Genomic DNA, 22,583 nt, shown 5'->3' with positions numbered 1-22,583 from the left:
CTGGGAGTCAGATATCTCCCTTTTCAGTTTTTTCTAACACGTATCAATTGTCCAAAGCCTTAGTCAAGCTAGGAGGAACAAAAGAATAAATTTTGTCTTCAAAATCTAGGAGTTCACAGAGATGGCAAGGCCTGTCAGCCTACTACTGCAGTTACATTTTAATGCCACTATGGTGTACCTAATGACAGCAGATTGAACAGATTGACAAGTGTATTTTAAGTGTGAAGTGAAATACATGCTGATCTGAGTTCTATAAAATTTGCAGTGGGTACTCCAGGCTTGGGCCTTAATAGTACTAGTTTGCTAACTCTATTCACATGATCTTAGTAGAGCAGGAACTAGGGAGAGGCAAGTGACTTGCCTAGGAAATAAAGTTGAAAGAGGTACTTGCTTTCACATCCCTTCAAGTGCTAAACCTCACTGTACAACTGTGCTGTTGATAGATAGTGTATCAACACATAGGTATGGCCAGAAAATTAGTCTTAATAAATCTAAAGGAATGCAAAAAATATCATATATGTTCCTCAACCCTCACAAAACTAAATAGAAATCAACAACATAATTGTTTCTAGAAATCTTAACGTATCTGGAAATTATTATAAACAACAAATTTCTGAAATAACTTGAGAGTAAAGAAGAAAAAGAAGGCCCGGCGTGGTGGCTCAAGCCTGTAATCCCAGCACTTTGGGAGGCCGAGATGGGTGGATCATCAGGTCAGGAGATCGAGACCATCCTGGCTAACACGGTGAAACCCCGTCTCTACTAAAAAATACAAAAAACTAGCTGGGCGAGGTGGCGGGTGCCTGTAGTCCCAGCTACTCGGGAGGCTGAGGCAGGAGAATGGCGTGAACCTGGGAGGCGGAGCTTGCAGTGAGCTGAGATCCGGCCACTGCACTCCAGCCTGGGTGACAGAGCCAGACTCCGTCTCAAAAAACAAAGAAGAAAAAGAATAATATGGAACCATATGAAAAGTTATGAAATGTAACTAAAACAGTGCTTAGCTAAAACAGTGCTTATACTGTGCCTAAGCACTTATAACAGTGCTTATAGTCCCAAGTTTCTACACCAGAAAAAGAACTCTCAAATCAATATTTTAAGCTTCAGCCTTAAATAAATGGAAAAAAGAACACATTAAATGAAAAGCATACAAACGAAAGAGAACAGTCAGATTTGTACAGAAATCATTAAAACTTCTTAGAGAAAATCAATGAAACAAAAAATTGATTTTTGAGGAAAACAAAATGGACAAATCTTTAGTCGGAATGAACAAGGAAAAAATGCAAGGAAAGACACAAGTAAATAAAACAAGCATTGAAAGTGAGGACTCATTAATGACCACTCAAAATTTAAAAGATTATAAGGAGATAACGTGAACAACATTAGGCCAACAAATGTGACGACTTAGATGAAATAAATAAATTCTTAAATATATGTAAATTACTAAAAATGCCTCAAGGAGAAATGGAAAATTCATATAGGCCTGCCAGATATTTAAGAGATTAGTACTAATTCTCACCAACTGGCACTAATCTCTTAAAAGAAGAGAAAAGGAAAAAGAGAAGAGAAAGGAACACTTCTGAAGTCATGCTATCAGGCCAGTATTACCCTCATACCAAAACCAAAGACAAAGTTGCCACAAGAAAACTAAAGACCAATATCGCTTATGAATAAAGATAGAAAATCTCAGCCAAAATATGAGAAAATTGAATCCAATCACATATAAAAATATTTTTCTATCCTGATAAAGTACAATTTTTTCCCGGGATTGAAGATAATTTTGATATCTGAAAGTCAATTAATGTAATATACCATATTAATATAATAAAGGACAAAGCCTACATAATCATCACAATAGTTGCAGGAAAAGCATATCACAAAATCTAACACCTGTTCATTATAAAAACTCTCAACAAATTAGAAATAGAAAAACAATCTTTCAGCCTGATGAAAAGCGTCTATGACAAATGTCTAGGGAACATCATCCTAAAGGTGTCAGGATGACAGCTTTTCTCTTTCTCTGAAGAATTAGGAAACAAGACAATGATATCTACTTTCACCATTTCTATTTAACACTGGAACATAGGAGGTTCCAGGCTATTTGTTGGACACACACACACACATACACACACACACACACACACACACACACACACACGGACATATTGGTTGAAAGGAAAGCAGTAAAACTGTCTTTATTCACCAATTACATAATCTAATATGTAGAAAATCCTAAGGAATCCCCCTAGTAACCGGGTTTATAAAGTTTTCAGATTACAAGCTAATATACACAAGTCATTTGCCTTTCTCTATATATTAAAAACAATATTTCAAGGCTGGGTGTGGTGGCTCACACCTGTAATCCCAGCACTTTGGGAGGCCGAGGCGGGCAGATCACAAGGTCAGGAGTTCGAGACCAGTCTGGCCAACATAGTGAAACCGCATCTCTACTAAAAATACAAAAATTAGCCAGGCATGGTGGTGCATGCCTGTGGTCCCAGCTACTTGGGAGGCTGAGGCAGGAGAATCACTTGAATGCAGGAGGCTGAGGTTGTGGTGAGCTGAGATCGCGCCACTGCACTCCAGCCTGGGTAACACAGTGAGACTCTGACTGAAAAAAATAAATAAATAAAAATAAAATTCAAAAATAAAATTAAGAAAGCAATTCTAGTTACAAGACCATCAAAATGCTTAGATATGAATTTAACAAATAAATGCAAGACTTTAACTTAAAGCTATGCAACAATGTTGAGAAAATTGCAAGAATAGTAAAAAAGATGGAGATACATTGCATATTCATTGATTGGAATTCAATCTTGTCAGGATGGAAATTTTTCCCAATTTTATCTATTGATTTAATAAAATTCCTAATAATATTCCAGCAGGCTTTGTGTAGAAATTGACAAGCTCATAGAAAAATTTATAGGAAGCTACAAAAAGAATCCATAGCATGGCTAAAATGATTTTTGGAAAAAAAGAAGGAAAGGTTGAATGACTACCCAATTTCAAAACCTACCATATAGCTATATGCATTATGTATTCTTCTGGTCAGTGGGTTATTGCACATAAAAAGGCATATAAATCAGGAAAAAATAATTGATATGCCAGAAATCAACTTTCATATTTATCATAGGTCAGTTTTAACAGTCGCTAAACAAACATACAAATGAGGAAAGGACAGTCTTAAAAGAAAACAGTGTCATAACAATTCTATGTGTATATGTGAACCACATAATCTAAATAATTATCCCACACCATATAAAAAATAAATCAAATGGATTAGGAATCTAAACAGAGGAGCTGAAATTATAAAATATATTAAAATGTCTTCATGACCTTGGGTTAGGCAAAATATTATTAGACACCAATTATATGACACCAAAAGATATGATATAAAAATGACAAATTGACTTAATTAAATAAAGGAAAAGTTAATAAAATTGGGTTTCATTCAATAAAAACTTTTGCTATCCAAATGTCAACAAGTGAGAAAATGGAAAGCCAAGGCAAGGAGAAAATACTTTCAAGTTACGTATATCATAAAGGACTTTTATTCAGTATATACAAAGAACCCACTCAAAGAATGTTCTCAATCATAAGAAAGCTGATAGCTCAATTTAAAAATAGTTAATAGATTTAAATAGACATGTCCTTTTTGAAGATACACACATGATTAATACACATACCAGAAGATGCTCAAAATAATTAGTCATTAGTGAATGCAAATTGAAGCCACAGTGAGATACAATTGTACATTCACTAGAATGACTACAATAAAGAAAACGGACAATATCAAATCTTGGCAAGAATGTGGAGAAACATAAATCTGACACATTGCTGATGAGAATGTTAATATGGCACAGCTAGTTTGGAAAACAGGTTAGCAGTTTCCTAAAATGTTAAACATGAATATTCCATAAAATCCAGCAATTCCACTCCTGGGAATCTTTTCAAGAAATATGAAAATATCTATTCCTTCAAATAATTGTATATGAATTCATGATTCATAGGAACCAAAAATTGAAAACAGATGTCCACTGAAGGATGAATGGATTAACAAAATGTTGTGTATATTGTGAATTATTCTTTAGCAATATAAAGTACCAACTACTCATACATGATACAACATGAAAATTCTTTTTAAAAAATGCTATGCAAAAGAAGTCAATCACAAAAGACCACATACTCCATCATACCTTTCTAATGAAATGCCTGGAAGTGGGTTTGGGTACAAAGATTGACAACAACAGAGCTCTTCTCTGGGTAATGGAATTTTGCTAAAACTGCATTCTGATGATGCTTGAGTAGCTCTATACATTTGCAAAATTTATTGAATTGTAGAATTGCAGTGAATGAATTTTATAATATATAACTTACACTGCAATAAATTTGTTAAAGAAAAATATTTCATGAACTCTAGAGAAATTTTCTAGAATGTTTTGCTACATACCTATGTTCATTTCTTCTTTCCTTCCTTCCTTTTCTTTTATGTCTTTCTTGTGTGTGATTTTTTAAGGTCCATTCTGTGAGGTGTCAACAAAACCTTGTGTTTCTCTGCTCTGTTGGAAAAGAGGAATTTGCCCAAATAGCAGCTCTGCTTACACTTATGAATGCCCAAAAGGATCTTCCAGCCAAAATGGTGAAACTGATGTCAGTGAGTGTTCATTAATACTGTGTGAGAATGGTACCGACGGCATCAAAATATCAAATGTAAGTCTCAATCTAACATACAAGTGAGTGGTTTCAAATTTTTTTTACTATTACCAAGCAATTTGAAAAGAATAAATAATTAGAATTCTCAATAAGGTAGTTTAATTGTTAAACTCAGAAAAGCAAGAATAATCTACTTATTTTAGTTTTTCCTATTGATATAGGAAAAAATTTGCTCTTCCATCGGTATTCTGCCTTTTAAAAGAATATAAATTTGTATACTCTTCATTTTTACTTACTGCATTTTGTTCATCTTTTAGTTATTCAATATTGTTATACTTTAACTTTTCAATTTAACATTTGAATAAATAAGAGTAGGAAATATTTTGTTAGCAGTTCTCACAAATTACTGTCTTTCAATTTAGACTCATATTTATCATTAACTCTGTAAAGAAATTTAAGAGTTTATTTTTCCAACCTCCTGAACGTTTTGTTACTAACACTCTGAAAAGAATTTTTTTCCCCTGGAGAACTGTCTATTTTATCAAAAAAAAATTGCTGAACTTTTGCTGAGAAGAATTAGTTAAATTATATAGAACATAATATACAGATAAAAGCTTATAGAAGAACATTTTTTACTCCACCTGAAATTACTTCTACCATGCGCAAAGATTTGTTACCAATGTACAGTATACTAGACCCAAATATTTGGAGATACAGGGGCAAAGAGCAATAATATATGCTTCTTCTAAAAATCAAGGAAACTATTATTTTAGTAGGCAGACTATGCCCCTCATCCTGCACCAAAAAATAAAATAAAAATAAAATGAATAAACATGTCTATGCACTAATCCTGGGAATATGTGCCTGTGCTATGTTACCCAGCAAGAGGAAATTAAGATTGCAGATGGAATAAAGGCTGCTAATCAGCTGATGTTATCCTGGATTATTTGGGTGGATCCAGTGTAATCACAAGGGTCCTTTAAAATAGAGGAGAGAGATGGAAGAATCAGAGTCAAAGGGAGATTTGATGATGTAATGAGGTTGGTTTTAAACATGGAGGAAGGGACCATAAAAAAAAAAAAAAAAAAAAAAATGGATGCAGCTTCTAGAATAAGCTGGAAAAGTGAGGGGAACATTTTCCTGTAGCGCCTACAGAAGGGACACAGCAGACATCTTGGTTTTAGCCTTCTGAAACTTTTCAGACTTATGACCTCTGGAACTCTAAGAAAATGATTTGTTGTTGTTGTTGTTGTTGTTGCTTTAAGCTACTAAGTTTGTAATAATTTGCTATATAAATAAAAAGTTGTTATATAAATAAAAAACTAGTACAATAATCTATGAAGAACTATTAATAGTATCATTTAAAATGTTTTGCTTTTAAACTTGAAAATAATGAACAATTGAACACATTCTTTAACTTTACTAGTTAAAAGAATCTTAAGACGTGACTTTTAACGGATGTGTGCTTAACTATTAATTCATAGAAGTACTTTAATTCTATTTTCCTTCTCTATTATTCATTATTACATTGAGAAGAATTATTTTGTAGATAAATTACTTGGAATATTGTACATTTTATCATTTGTATTGCTGCCATGTATGAGCTTGGGCAAGCTATATACCTCTTTCAATGTTAGTTTTGAGTTAAATTAAATAAATTTTTATTAGATTCCATCAGAAAAAAGCAAAATCATCAATTTTAAGTATCTGGGCTTCTCACCTTGGAATCACTTAATACATCTTGTTGTTCAGATAAATATGATAATGAAAATGATGGTAATGATGATGATGTTGATGATAATGATAATAAAGAAAAAAGAGAGGAAAAATAAGGAGGGCAGCAAGAGGAAGAAATATGATGACTAGAGTGTATCTTGAATGCAGGTGAAATTAACTTTTGCCCAGCAAATTTAATTTTGTTTTATTTTACCTGCCCATGGATGCATGGACTTGTTTCAGGTGCCAATGGTTTATTTTCTATGCATAGTCAACCCAAAACTCGGTGGCTTAAAATAATTATTTTATTATTATCTCTTATGATACTGTGAACTGACTTGTCCCAGCTAAGATGTTTTTTAGAGTCCCTCTGAGGTTGCCATCAGAAAGTGTCTAGACTTGGACTTCATCTTGAAAGTTCTCTTATTCACATGTTTGGTAGTTAATGTTGGCTGTTAGCTTGGCCCACAACTGGGCCTATTAGCCACAACCCTAAACATGATTTCTCCGTGTGGCCTGCACTTCCTGAGAGCATGGTGGCTGGGTTCAAAGAGCAAGAACCCTAAGATAATTAGATAGAATCTATATGGCGTTTAAAGCATCCTTTTATCCATGGTCACAGTCCTGCTTACATTCAAGAGGAAGGGAATGTAGACCCTGACTCATAATAGAGGAGTTTTGATTTCACATAGCAGGAAGACTGTGTGAGATGGGAGAAGGTGTTGTGACATTTTGGAAAATAGAATCTGCCACAATGTTGACAGATAATTTCTACTCCAAGTTCATGAAAATAGTTTTAGCCCTTCTCCAGGTAAGAACCCATTCATTACCTTTAAAATATCCAAACTACTTTGTAAAAATGTTTTTTAATCTTTCGTAGGATGCTATGTGCATCTGTTCACCAATATTTACAGATTTGCTTTGTAAGAGCATTCAAACATCATGTGAGTCATTTCCTTTGAAGAATAATGCTACATTTAAGAAATGTGAGAAAGATTATCGTTGCAGGTATAATTAATTTTCTGTTTATTTTTAATATAAAATATATGGATTTTTAAGTCATGTGAATAAAAATATAATGATGTTCTGGTTTTAACCCTAACTTTTACTTAATTATATATAATATTCTATTTTAATTTAAAGTAAAATTTTGTTCCATGTTTTGGGTTAATTGTTATGGTATTAATTTAAAATAAATATTTGAGAAATTATCAAGCATAATTTAGGTGTATGGTTATAAAACAAATACTTTGTTTCATAATGGAGGTTTTAATATAACCAAATAATAATTGAAGGTCTAGAAAGAAAAGAGAGATGTATGTCTCCATAGTATTATTTCTATTATACACATAGTGTTGAAATATTTTAAAATAATAGAATAACTATTTCTTCCTGTATTTCACAGACCTCAGCAGATAGATATTAGTTAGGGTCTTTAGGCAGACTTTTAGGAATTCATTATATCTTTAAGTAATAATTTGCCACAGATTACTCATTTATAAATGGCAGAAGTGACCTAAATATCTGGGCATATAATTTAGTCAATTTTAAATAGCTTTATAGACATTTTCTCACATCATTAAGAAATACAATTTGTACTCTTCACACTTGCTTGACTTTTATCTGGCTGCTTAAAGTAAATTCTGTTGGGCATTATTGAAAAGCAGTAAGTAGCCTCAAAATTTTAGAATAATTCATAAAAGCAGAAAATTAACATGTGGGGTACAGAATAGCCTTGGAACACACTGAAAAGAAACTTAGAATATGCATCCACTTCACACTGTACAATACTTTAATCTATTTCAAAGGAATCCAAATTTAAAGATTTTTTTTTTTATTAACCTTTTGAAATGTGACTTTTTCAAAAGAAGTGACAATAAACTTCATCATTATATCAAGATACTGAAAATTCTAACCCATTCGGTCAAATTTTTGCATACCTTCAATCGTGTATTAATTCATCAGTAAGCCTAAATGCTATCCCTTTAGAAACATTTACTTTTAATTTACAATTCTATTTCTATGCCTTAATATGGTAGTATGTTAGTGAATGTACTTAGAAAAATGATCAACTTAAAAAAAAAAAAAAAAAAAAAAAAACAGACACATTTCCTCCACAAACATAAAACTGACTGATTAGAAAGAAAATTGCTAACTCTGGCTCAGGTGAAATAATTGAGATATAATAAATATTAATTAAGTTTGAAGTTGAAAAATAATGACAGGAAATTAATCCTGAAATCTATTTTTCTGTTCTCATATGAGTCAAAGAATATTAGTGAATATAATAATAAATGAAAACGACTTGACTTCAATGCTTTTATGTTAAGGATTTATCTGTGTGTTACTAACTTATGAGGTATGTTTTCTGAGGTCAGTGACTCTAACACTTTGAAATTAGAACTTCTTGAAGAGCTAAAGTACCAATGGTTGTTCCTTGTCTCTAGTGTTTATAATTTAATAGGTCTGGAATGAGGATTGCAAATGTACCTTTCCAACAAAGTCGTAAGTGATGCTGATGCTCCTGATCTAGAGACGCCATACTTTGAGAACTGTTAGTCAAGATGAGCTTGGCCTTAAACAGCATCAGTGTGGGAAATTGTCTTATACCTTCCACCTAGTTTAACTATTCTTTTCTACTGAAGTTTTGCTCTTCTGAATTTGGGAGAAAAAATATGTGTTAAGGTGAAAAGGAGTCAAATGTGGAAAGGAGAAGAATAGAGTGATTATGATGATACTAGTTTCCTACCTGAATATATGCTATTGATCTAAATTTATATGGGTAGATGAGAGAGAAACTGAAGCAGAATTACCTCCTTGAGAAAGACAGTGAAACATTGGTTATGGAAATTTTTATTTGGTACCTAGTAACTTAAAGCAATACAGTTAGAAAGAAATTAATTTTCTCCTGTAGTTAAAAATCAGAAAATTCCTTACCACCTAGAAGACTGAAAGCTTTAGGTGTCTATGGGAAGTTAGCATGAAAATGTTATTATTATGAGCAGAAAGAGTTGTAAAGTATCAAAAGTGACAAAGCTGGGAGCAGGTAGCACACAAGTAGAGCCTGATAGGAAAGGAAAAGGAATAATTGATGTCTTGGAGGTATCAGACAGATTGAATACAATTTTGGCGACTCTCTTAAATTACAGAAGAATGATTTGATTGTTTATGTAATACTTTGGATAATAATTTGAAAATAATATGGAGTTTGTGAAATACAACAATTGCAAAAAATGCAACAAATATTTAAAAAAGGATACTTGACCAGTATTTGGGTGGTGGTTTAGCCATCCAAATACTAGGAATTCCTAGATAATTCCTCTAACTCTTCTCTAGCATTACTGCTCTCCGTCTACAAAAGTGAGATAACTTTTTCACCCCCTACTTGCTTGTTTGGCCCTAGAAGGTAAATTTTTTCAAGGTATATTTGGCACTTTTGCAAGTTGATACTTTAACCATTTGGAAGAAAGTCTGCACTTAAGATTAACAATGAAACTCCTACCAGAGGTTTTAAAGGGAAATGAAAGTCACACTCTACAGTGACACTAAGAAACTGTATTGCAGCATGTAATTGTGCAACTGGAGGTCATTTTGCAACCATGAAGTTCAGCAAGGAGACAAAGCCAAAACAGATATACATCTGAAAGGATTAAAAACAGAGCCAGAACAATGATCAATTTCTTTATGAAGAAAGAACTGCCTATAGACAGTTTAACAATATGAGCCAATAATTCCCTGCATTGGTTTAGTCTGTTTGAGTTAGGATTATGTTATTTATAACTGAAAACTTTCCATGTAAATATGCTGAAATTCTTTACAAACCACTAAGTTAGATTACTCACATATTGTAAATGGTTAATCTTTAGCCATACAAGTAGTTTTATTGTGCACTAAATTATTAGTTATCTATTAAAATAAAATCAAATATTTTTGTAATATTGCTGACTACTTTATGAAAATGATTTTGAATTACTAGAAAAACCTACTCTACTGTAAGATATTCAAGAAGAATGTGTTTTATTCATTTTTGTATTTCTTTATACTCTTTTTTCTCCACGCTTCTCTTCTCGCTTCATTTCATTCATTTGATCTTCAATCGCTGATACTCTTTCTTCCAGTTAATTGAGTTGGCTACAGAAGCTTGTGCACTTGTCACGTAGTTCTCGTGTTAATGTTATGGTTTTCATCTCTATCAGTTCTTTTAAGGTCTTCTCTGCATTGATTACTCTAGTTATCCATTCATCCATTCTTTTTTCAAGGTTTTTAGTTTATTTGCACTGGTTACGTAGTTCCTCCTTTAGCTCTGAGAAGTTTGATCGACTGAAGCCTTCTTCTCTCAATTCGTCGAAGTCATTCTCCGTCCTGCTTTGTTCTGTTGCTGGCGATGAGCTGCGTTCCTTTGGAGGGAGAAATGCGCTCTGATTTTTTGAATTTCCAGTTTTTCTGCACTGCTTTTTCCCCATCTTTGTGGTTTTATCTACCTTTGGTCTTTGATGATGGTGAGGCACTGATGGGGTTTTGGTGTGGGTATCCTTTCTGTTTGTTAGTTTTCCTTCTAACAGTCAGGGCCCTCAGCTGTAGGTCAGTTGGAGTTTTCTTGAGGTCCACTCCAGACCCTTTTTGCCTGGGTATCAGCAGCGGAGGCTGCAGAAGATAGAATATTGCTGAGCAGCCAATGTTGCTGTCTGATTCTGGCTCTGGAAGCTTCGTATCAGGGGTGTACCCCACTGTGTGAGGTGTGAGGTGTCAGTCTCCACCTAGTAGGGGAGGTCTCCCAGTCAGGTTACTCAGGGGTCAGGGACCCGCTTGAGCGTGCAGTCTGTCCGTTCTCAGATCTCAGCCTCCATGCTGGGAGATCCACTGCTCTCTTCAAAGCTGTCAGACAGGGGCATTTACCTCTGCCAAGGTTTCTGCTGCTTTTTGTTTAGCTACGCCCTGTCCCCAGAGGTGGAGTCTACAGAGGAAGGCCGGCCTCCTTGAGCTGTGGTGGGTTCCACCCAGTTCGAGCTTTCTGGAGGCTTTGTTTACCTACTTAAGCCCAGCAATGGTGGGCACCCCTCCCCCAGCTTCACTGCCACCTTGCAGTCAGATCTCAGACTGCTGTGCTAGCAATGAGGGAGGCTCCGTGGGCATGGGACCCTCTGGGCCAGGTGTGGGATATAATCTCCTGGTATGCCATTTGCTAAGACTCTTGGTAAAGCACAGTATTAGGGTGGGAGTTACCCGATTTTCCAGGTGTTGTGTGTCTCAATTTCCTTTGGCTAGGAAAAGGAATTCCCTTCCCCCTTGCGCTTCCCAGGTGAGGTGATGCCTCGCCCTGCTTCAGCTCTTGCTGGACGGGCTGCACCCGTGGACCAGCACCAACTGTCCGACACGCCCCAGTGAGATGGACCTGGTACCTCAGTTGAAAATGCAGAAATCGCCCGTCTTCTGTGTTGCTCACGCTGGGAGCTGCAGGCCTGAGCTGTTCCTATTCGGCCATCTTGGGTGCGCCCCCCAGTATAATTTCAAGTAATATTTATGTCTAATTAAGTACCACTAAATATCTAATCAAATATCATCAATATTTGATTATTTAAAAGGAATACATTATGGCAGTGTATCCTAACATGGAGAAATACATATTTACTCTTTGTATGATCAAAATAAATACTTAGATATTAATAAATATCCCCAAATTAAAGGTTGAGTTGTTTTCAAATAATAATGTCTATATTGTGGTGGCTGAACATTTTATACTGCCTTTATGCCTGTCTGTTTTAGAAACTGACACACAATCCAAAATCCAAATGAATTAATATTATGTAATCTAAGCAGTGTTTTGTGGCTAGTAATTTGTGATAAATAGCTTACTATTTTGTAGATAAGTATTTCTTTATGCTCCTGTTCACATAGTAAGAAATGAGTTGGGAATAAGAAATTTTTCCAATAAATATGTTGTTTACTAAAAAGTCTTGCATTATATAGTAATTTGGATGAAAATGATTATAAACTTGAATTACAAATACCTTAAATTTCGAAGTCCACGTATGTCCTTTTTAGCTGGGAGTCAGATATCTCCCTTTTCAGTTTTTTCTAACATTTATCAATTGTCCAAAGCCTTACTCAAGCTAAGAGGAGTAAAAGAATAAATTTTGTCTTCAAAATCTAGGAGTTCACAGAGATGGCAAGGCCTGTCAGCTGCGTTCCTTTGGATGGCAGCTTTGTTTACCTACTTAAGCCTCAGCAATGGCGGGCGCCCCTCTCCCAGCCTCACTGCTGCCTTGCAGTTAGATCTCAGACTGCTGTGCTAGCAATGAGGGAGGCTCCATGGTCGTGGGACCCTCCGGGCCAGGTGTGGGATATAATCTCCTGGTGTGCCCTTTGCTAAGACCCTTTGTAAAGCGCAGTATTAGGGTTGGAGTTACCCAATTTTCCAGGTGTTGTGTGTCTCAGTTTCCCTTGGCTAGGAAAAGGGATTCCCTTCCCCCTTGCGCTTCCCAGGTGAGGTGATGCCTTGCCCTGCTTCAGCTCCCTGGTCGGGCTGCACCAGCTGACCAGCGCCGATTGTCCGGCACTCCCCAGTGAGATGAACCCGGTACCTCAGTTGAAAATGCAGAAATCACCCATCTTCTGTGTCACTCACGCTGGGAGCTGGAGGCTGGAGCTGTTCCTATTCAGCCATCTTGGACACGCCACCTCATTTTTGTATTTCTAAATTATTTTACTATGCTATGTATAGAATATTTTCTAACTAATTTATTTGATGCATTATGTAATTTATATGTAATAATTATTTTGTATCTTTATGATTGAAATAGAAGGTCTTGACTTGGGCTGTGACATTAAATGACTAATTTATTTAATTTAAAGAATATTTATATATTTTTCAGAAACTTTCCTACTCTAAGTAAAACTCTTCTGCAACCATTAAAAAGACCAAAAAAATTTAAAGAGACAAGAAACTATTTTCATAAGAAACTTACATTCTAGTAGGCAGATACTGCTTTAAATGATCACTCTGACTCAATTTTATTGAATAGAGTGTTGGTGTATGTTCTCAATGGAAAGGAGACCACTTAGAAAACTACTGTGACTATGTAGCCCAGAGTTGGTGGTAACTGACACTGCCATCGAGATGACTTGTGATTATGGTAATTAAGGATCAGATATGGAATATATTTCTAAGAATAATTCAATCTTTTGCTGAAAGATTAGATATGAAGTAACATAAATAAGTCAAGGGTAACTCTAAGGTTGTTTGCTCAATTGAAAGGTTGGGAAATAAACCTAAACAGTTTTCTAATACCATTTCCAAAATGGAAAAGTCTGTAGGAAAAAGGGCCTGGTTGTCAGAAGAGGAAAACAAGATGTCAGTTTTGAAAGTGTTAGACAAGACACCTATAAGAGCCAAGTAGAGATACTGAAGTAGATATCAAGTATGTTTCCATTTTAGAGAAATTATCAGGGCTAAATATATAAATTTGGAAACCAGTGCCAGAGACATGACATTTAAAACCAGGAAACTTGCTGTGCAGAAACCTTCATTTTAATTATATTCAATTTTGGTCTATTTTTGTTTTTGTTGCATTTCCTTTTGATAACTTAGTCATTAATTATTTGCCTAGGCCAGTGTCTGGAAGAATTTCTCCTAGTTTTTTTTTTTTGTTTGTTTGTTTTTTTGTTTTTTTTTTTTTCCCCCCTAGGATTTTTGTAATGACAGGTCTTATGTTTAAGTTTGTAATCTAACTTGAGTTATTTTTGAATATGGTAAGAGATAGGGGTCTAGTTTTATTCTTCTGCATGTAATTCTTTATTTTTCCCAGCACTATTTATTGAATAGGATGTTCTTTCCCCAGTGTATATTTTTGTTGACTTTGTCAAAGATCAATTTGTTGTAGGTATGTGGTTCTCTATTCTGTTTCATGATTTTATGTGTCTATTTTTTATAACAATACCATGCTGTTTTGGTTACTGTAACCTTGTAGTATAATTTTAAGTCAACAGAATAAACAGACAACCTATAGAATAGGAGAAACATTTTCAAGGAAACCATCCATCGAAAGGCTAATATCCAGAATCTACAAGAAACTCAAGCACCTCAGTAAGGAAAAAATCAAATAACCCCACTAAAAGTCAGCAAAAGGCATGAAGAAATATTTTTTTATTTGAAGAAGACATACAAGCAGCCAACAAATATATAAAAAAATGCTCAACATCTTTAATCATCAGATAAATACATTAAAACCACAGTGAGATGCCATTTTACACCAATCAGAATGGCTATTACTAAAAAGTCAAGAAACAACAGATGTTGACAAGGATACAGAGAGAAGGGTATGCTTACACACTGTTGATAGAAAAATAAATTAGTACATCTCTATGGAAAACAGTATGAAGATTTCTTAAAGAGCTAAAAATAGAACTACCATTTGATCCAGCAATCCTACTACTGGATATCTACCCAAAAGAAAATAAATCATTATATCAAAATAGCATCTGCACTCGTATGTTTATTACAGTACCATCCACAATAGCAAAGTCATGGAATCAGCCTAAGTGTCATCAATGGATGACTGGATTAAAAACGACACACACACACACACACACACACCATGAAATACAACTTAGGCACCCAAAATAATAAAATCATATCTTTGTGTAGCATGGATGGAACTAGAGACCATTATCATAAATGAAATGACTCAGAACCAGAAAGTAAAAAGCCTAACTTTTCACTTAAAAGTGGGAACTAGAAAATGGGTACACATTGACATACAGGGTAGAATAATAGATATTGGAGATTCTAAAAGGTGGGATGGTAGGAGAGGGTATAAGAATGAAATATGTACTATTGGGTAAAATGTTCACTATTTGGGTTATGGGTACACTAAAAGCCCAGACGTCACCACTATGTAATATATCCATGTTAAAATAACAAAAAACAAGCAAACAAACAAACACTACACTTGTAGTCCCTAAATGTAAACTAACTAACTAACTAACTAAATAAATAAATAAAGAAGTTAACTTAGAAAAAATAGAAATCAAAACAGGTAACTCAATGAAATTACATCACACTGAGCTCAGATAGGAACATGGGAAGGTTTTAGACTGAGACTTGGGACACTCATATTTGAAGGAGTTAATGGATTAGAATATGAGATTTAAAAGGACTCCATGAGTTAAGATGAGAAAAATACAGACAATTATTAGAGAAGCTAATAAACTGGCAACTAAGGAAAGTTCAAAATAGTTTATTTTTAGGTAGTAGTAGAAGTGGGTTGGGATATAGGGCACAAGCAGAGGAGTTAGCTTAGATAGGATAGCAGATGTTACATGAATTGTAATGGAAGGAAAAATAGAATAGGTTGCTTTAAATGTGTGGTTGTTGAATCATTTGGAAAGTGTCTTCTGATGGACTCAGGTGAAATAAGCAGCAATGTCTGATGAAATAGCAATCAAAGTGAGTATGAGGAAAATAGAGTGTTACTGACATGCTACAGCATCTCCTTGAAGTAAGTGAACATGAATTTAAAGTAAGTTCAGTCTACAATCATGTGTGTCAATCTCAAACCCAGTGTAGTTTACTCATATGCCCATCAGAAATAGTTAGGGTGTTGAATTAAAGTAGGATTGAGCCTTGACCAGGGTATGACAATGGAGGGGAAAGAGAGTGATTTAAGGGTGTATGCAATAAGTGATTATAGAAGTAAAAGGTGTAATCTAATTCACACAAGGAGGCAGTAGAGAATATGTTGGGGATGACAGACACTGAAATGTTGGTAGGGTCAATGGATTGTGGGATGGAATAAGCGCTAGGGGAGAAAAGAACTACAAGGAGTAAATTAGAAAGAGAAATGAGGCTGTGCATAGAATATAAAATACTTAACATCAAGATTATGTAAGTTAACATTGTGAAGATAATATAGTTATATATTATGGTAGTATATAGCATACTAGAGTGGGAGTAGGTTGTAGAGTTAGAGGGAAAATTCAGATCTTTGAGTTGAGACAATATACTCCTAGGAGATGTTAATGTTGCGAATAAATAAACTTTGCAGATATTGAAATAATGAAGACACTTAGGTGTTCTCCATGCCTTGGCTATTGTGATAAAGAGAATGAGATGTGTTTGCATGTGTATGTATGTAATATTGCACAGCCACATAAAGAAGGAAATTCTGTCATCTGCGACAGCATGGATGAATGTTGAGTGCATTATGCTAAGTGAAATAAATCAGACAGAGAAAGACAAACATTGTATCATCTAACTAATATGTAAAATTTTTTAAAGTCAAAGTCATAGAAACAGAATACTGGTTTTCAGGCAGTTGGGGCTGAGAGAAATGGGGGAGGGTGTTCCAAGGGTTATAATATTGTATATTTCAGTACAGTTAGAAGAAAGAACTTGAAATGTTTCCAAGACATAGAAATGGTAAATACCGGAGGTGATGGATGCCCTTAATCTGACTTGATCATCACATATTCTAAGCATGAAACGAAATATCACATGTATCTCATAAATATGTACAAACGGTATGTATCAAGTAAAAAAAAAAGACAAAAAAGATGAATAACCTCTGGGGAATTAATGTTCAAAGTAATGACTATAGCTAAAAATGTTGCATTGCATACTTGAAATTTGTTAAGAGAGTAGATCTTACCTGCTATCCCCCCACACATACAAATGATAACTGTGCAAGGTGACAGATATGTTAACTAAGGGTAATCATTTCACAATATATAGTATACCAAATCATTATCACGTTTTATACTTTAAATTTATATAACTTTGTCAATTATGCTTCAATAAAGTTGGAAAAAATAACAAAGTAAGGTTGGGATTGTCGGGCGTGGTGGCTCATGCCTGTAATCCCAGCACTTTGGGAGGCTGAGGCGGGAGGATCACCTGAGGTCAGGAGTTCAAGACCAGCTTGACCAACATGGAGAAACACTGTCTCTACTAAAAATACAAAATTAGCCAGGCATGGCGGCACATGCCTGTAATCTCAGCTACTCAGGAGGCTGAGGCAGGAGAATCCATAGAACCCAGGAGGTGGAGGTTGTGGTGAGCCTAGAGCACACCATTGCACTCCAGCCTAGGCAACAAGAGTGAAACTCTGTCTCAAAACAGACAAACAAACAAAGAAAGTAAGGTTGGGATTACATTAGAGAAAGATATAACAAGTCAGATGTTAAATGTTAAAGAATTAGAAGGGATGCTCAGGAAGGTTAGCTATGACTATGACAAGGAGGAGATATGGGTAGCATGGTTTGATGGCATCATCTTCAAATAAGTAAGGCTTTTAAGGAGGATAGGGCATGAGGAAAAGATAAAGACAACTATACAACATGTAGACATTGAGCTGTGAGAGAAGAGGGAGAGAGAATAGCCACCACTTGAGAGTTTACAGTCAAAGGAAAGAGATTCCTAAGAAGAATATGAAAGAAGTGTACAGAGCTGCTTGGGGGAAAAGAATCACACATTGAGGGATGACTTGGAAACCGCTGACTTCCTGGGGTATCTGAGGTAATGGTAATCAGGGATTAATTTTAACGGCCTCAAAGGTAGATCAGAGTGGGTTGACTGTGAGTGTTGGTGTGAAGTTAGTAGTGCTGGGTTTTGTTAGGAGCTCACAGAGCTCAATAGACATTTGGAAATTCCTCCAAAGGCAGTGCTAAATCTACAGGACTCTGTACTCCACTTCACTTACACAGGTGGCATTGTCCACGGCGCTGCAGGACACAGCTCCAGTGATGCTTCCTAGAGTCCTTGATCGCCTCTTGGATGGAGGTTTAGAAGGGAAAGTCATTGTGACCTGACATGTAGGTTTCTGAATTCTCCACCATACTTCCCACTTGTGTAGAGTGGAAAGTGTTTATTCACCAAAATCATGTACTGGCTTTGAAGATTATCATGAACTACATTATTAATATTGCCATTTTACACACACAAACATTCTCTCTCTCTCTCTCTCTCTCTCTCTTTCTCTCTCTCTCTCTCTCTCAATTTTTACTGAATGCAATGACTCCAATATTCTCAACATATCAGGAGGATCAAACTTTTACTGCTTAGAGTAAAATCAGGAAATGAACCAGGAAATGAAGTTTCATTAAGCCACCTGGTGTCTTTCTAATGTAACAATTTTTCAAGTCTGAAAATTAACTATATTAACCAAATTAATTGGGAGAAAACTTTGTAAAATATGCCACTGAATAGATATTAGAAAAATATGAAAACTATGTTTTTAAAAATCAGAAATGTTGTGTTACCGAGAATTTTGCTTTCTAAGCCTTTTATTTTCTCCTCCCAGATTCTGAGATATTTGAAGGGATAATGATGTTCTCTTTTATATTCTCAGCTTATTGTATTTTTTTTTCCTGCTTTCTACTCACTGAATTTAGATTATTATAACTTACACTACTTAAATTTCAATTTGATGTATTAACATACCTTCCCCCACCCCCACCCCCAAGTCAGTCTCAGCATTTATTTAATTTGGCTTGTGATAAATCTCACCATGTCAGTCATGGGTAAAGTTAAGGTTTTCAGTTTATGTCACAAATACAACTAATTAAGTATGTATGCACTGTGACTTTGGAATAGAACACTGAATTTGCAGAAATGCATAGGTATACATATTTCAACATATAATAAAATTGTATTTTCTTGTTAATTTTCAAAAATGATTTTTAAAATAGCAATCACATATTTGCATGAGGAATTTATTAATTAATGGAATGCTTCCACTTGGTCACTCAATAATATTCAACAGGAAAGCTTAATCTTTTGGAGTTAATTATCTCTAAAGCTGGGCTGCTACATTTTTCTTTGCTTGAAATCAATAGTCACATTTATAAGGCTAACTTTTCAATCCATCATTCTGAAATTTAACATAGGAAAAAGTTTTTTAAAGTTTAAATATCGTTTTTAACTTCAGATTCTGGTCATAAACTGTATAACTATTAAAAATATCTAGGACATTGTTGCCATTTTCTCATGAAGAGTAGCTTTTGATACTATTAATACGACTTTACATTCTGGGGTACTGTTATAGGTAATAGGAGGTATCCTGTAATCTGGCCCCTTAAGTGCCTCATTTAAGAACATATGTTCTCATAAGTATAAACATTTTTCCTTCCTTGGATGTATTAATTTCCATATAAAATATAATAAGTTAATACAGACATATGCACATAAAATGTGAATTAACATCATGAAATCTTTAAGTCTTCCTGGCATACCTGATTAATGGAACCTTAGCCCCATAATGCTCTGCAAAACCTCCAATATTTCTTAATATCCAATATTCTTCCACTGTGCCTTCTGTATCTCATTTTGTCCACAGAGTATTTTCCAAGTATCCACAATATGTTTTCTTTTTCTTTAATATTTTATGTTAATTTTTCAGTTTTTAGAGATGAGGGTCTCACATTTTCACCCAGGCTGGCATGTAGTGTTGCGAACCAAACTCATGTCAGTCTCAACCTTCTGGACTCAAACAATCTTCTCACCTCAGCCTCCCGAGTAACTGAGTAGCTGGGATTATTCACCTGGCTAATTTTTCAAACAAAACAAAACAAAATTATGGACATGGGGTCTTACTATGTTGCCCAGGCTGCTCTGAAACTCTTGGAGTCAAGAAATCCTCCTGCCTCAGCCTCCCAAAGTGCTGGGATTGCAGATATAAGCCACACGCCCAGCCCAGAATATTTTTTCTATACCTTCCTTTCTTTTTCTCACTGAAACCTGAGGACAGTTTTTCTTGTAGCCTTCTTAGTTGGTCACTATTCATTCTTCTACAGTTGTGTACCATAGACAATGAAGTATATAGACAGCATTGCCCTTGTTGCCATATTCAGGCTGTTTTTTTTTCCCTTCTCCTTCTGAAAACCCTAGCCAGCAGCTGTTTCTTGTCTCTCTCTCTGACTCTCTCCCCTTTACCCTCTCCCTGGCTCGTTTTCTAGTAGCTTTACTCTCAGTTTCTGCTTATCCTTTACTAAATGTTTTAGCATCTAGCTTGCTGACCTTTTCTTTATCACCATTGTGGTGATATTTTTTGATAACTTTGGCATCCCTCTTGGTAATCCACTCACTTTGGTTGTTTAAATTTTTTGATAATGATTTTGCTAATTTTCCCCTCTCCTTCACCTCAGTCCATCTCCCATGGTCTTATCGTATAACTTTTCATGCCTGTAATTGCACACCCTGCAATACCTTTAATTTAAATTCTTTCACTGTCTGATCCCCACTTCCTGTATTTCAAGTTCATTCACTCATGCATTGTAGTGACAAAATTTTATAAATTTTTTTAAAAAGCAACAGGCACTTCAAATTGTATGACTGCACTGACACTCCTGTGTCTAGTCCCACTGCAGGTCCCCATTTTCTTTTCAAAAGCATACTTACACATCCACTTTCAAATTCCTTGTCTCTTTTTGTATGTTCCATTGACCTGAAAACACTAAACCTGTTTAATTCTCATCCTACCATTAAACTCTTGTCCATTTTATATATATCTAATATAGCAGCTCAAACTTAATGTATTCCAAATTCATAATTGATTATTGAGTCCTGGACAAACCTTCTTTTCTGCCAGTATTTGTTTATATTACTCTTTGATTTCTTCATTTCTCTCTTTTGACACATCTTGTCCATCAACAAATCCTTTAAACTCTCCCATAACTACATATCATGGATATGAACACTTTTATCATTATGAAGGTTAACACCCTTGTTGAAGTCAAATTCTCAGCTGGAACATTTCAATAGCCTCCCTCTTGACTTCATTGTTTCGAACCTTCATTCAGGTACATATCAAATAGTGAATGGATGTCTCATCAAAAAAGCTAATATTTTGGTGGAGATTTGAATGATGTGAGGGAATATATAGCTGTCTAAGGGAAGAGTGTTCATGGCAGAGGAAGTACCTATTGCAAAATCCTTAGCCTATTCAGCCTACCATGCATGAGTCCAGACTAACTGCTCTGGAGAAAGCAAGGGAAGTAGCAGAAATGAAGATAGAAGAGAAATCAGAATCTGGGGCAGTTTTAGATCATGAATGCCTTTTTAAAGTCTTTCATTTTCACTCTAAGTACAATGGCAAGTGTTGCAGTGTTGCTGGCAAATGAGTTATATTATTTGGCTTATATTTTTAAATTGTCGTGTGACTGTTGTTTTGAAAGGAAACTATACAGAGACATGGGCAGATGCAAAGAGACCTGTTAGTAAGCTATTATAGTAATTATAGTATAGTAATCTGGGTAGGACAGTGACTTAGATTAGAATTGGAGGGAGGGCATAGTAAAAAGGGGTTGGATTGTGGATGTATATTTAAGATGGAGTCAATATAATGTTTCTTTAGAGTGGATTGAATGAGAAAGAAAGAGAACAAATATAGTGGATCTATAGTTTTTGACCTGAGCAACTAGAAAACTGATTGTCATTATTTTAGATGCTGAAAGTTACAGGTAAAGCAAGTGTAAAATAGTTTGCTTGTTTATCATTTTTTATCCACAAAAAAATCCACATACAATATATGTTTTAAAATCATGTTATTCCTCTGCCGATGTGATTCAGGGGGTTCCCGTGCATTAATAAAACAAAGTATTTAAAATGCTTACAAGGTGAGCCATATTTTCCTCCTGCCTCTCTCTCTGCCACCATCTCCTACTAAGTCACCACTTTGATCTTTGAGATGTTTCCTGAATATCTCAAGGACTTCCTGCTTCAATCCTCAGTATTTGCTATTCCCTTTTCTGAAGTGCACGCTTCCCAGAAAGCATAGTAGCAATTTGTACACTCCTTCAGCTATTCACTCAACTCTTATCTCCTCAAAGATGCCTTTCCTGTTGATCCTGACACAGCCTTGAAACACCTCTTCTCAATTTCTCCCTCCACTTTTATCTGAATTAAATTAATTAATTATATAGCACTTCTCCCTATCTGTCATTATATTCATGTATTTTTAATTTTCCCTCCTTTCTCCATAAACTAATATATAATAAGGCAGAGGAGTTGCTGTTTTAATAGGTTTAATACTAGCTTTCTATATTCTAGGATAGAGGCATAGCATGTTAATTTTAATTATCAAATACAGATGGTTTTGTCTAAGATTCTTATTTTCATCTTTAAATAACTTTCACATCTGAATTATTTGCTTCCTGAGATCCAGGAAGTGACCTTGTTGCTCAGTTTATGGTTAAAAGATAAATTCATCATATGAAGTAGTCCA

The 22,583-nt window shown here is 35.0% G+C and overlaps 1 protein-coding gene across 1 annotated transcript in view; it reads left to right on the top strand.

Annotated features, from left to right (window-relative positions):
• Positions 1 to 2,682: 2,682 nt before the first annotated feature.
• Positions 2,683 to 22,583, top strand: part of LOC101000355 (protein eyes shut homolog) — an 88,852-nt gene continuing 68,951 nt past the window's right edge. The window contains exons 1-2 of the mRNA XM_021936793.2: positions 2,683 to 4,707; positions 7,247 to 7,374. Of these exons, the coding sequence (XP_021792485.2) occupies positions 7,253 to 7,374 (122 nt within the window). The 5' untranslated portion in view covers positions 2,683 to 4,707; positions 7,247 to 7,252. The remainder of the gene's footprint in view (positions 4,708 to 7,246; positions 7,375 to 22,583) is intronic.

This window comes from Papio anubis, chromosome 6 (genome assembly GCF_008728515.1).
Source record: "Papio anubis isolate 15944 chromosome 6, Panubis1.0, whole genome shotgun sequence".
Taxonomy (NCBI): domain Eukaryota; kingdom Metazoa; phylum Chordata; class Mammalia; order Primates; family Cercopithecidae; genus Papio; species Papio anubis.
The sequence above is the reverse complement of the archived record's forward strand: the minus strand, read 5'-3'. Positions and strand labels throughout refer to the sequence as shown.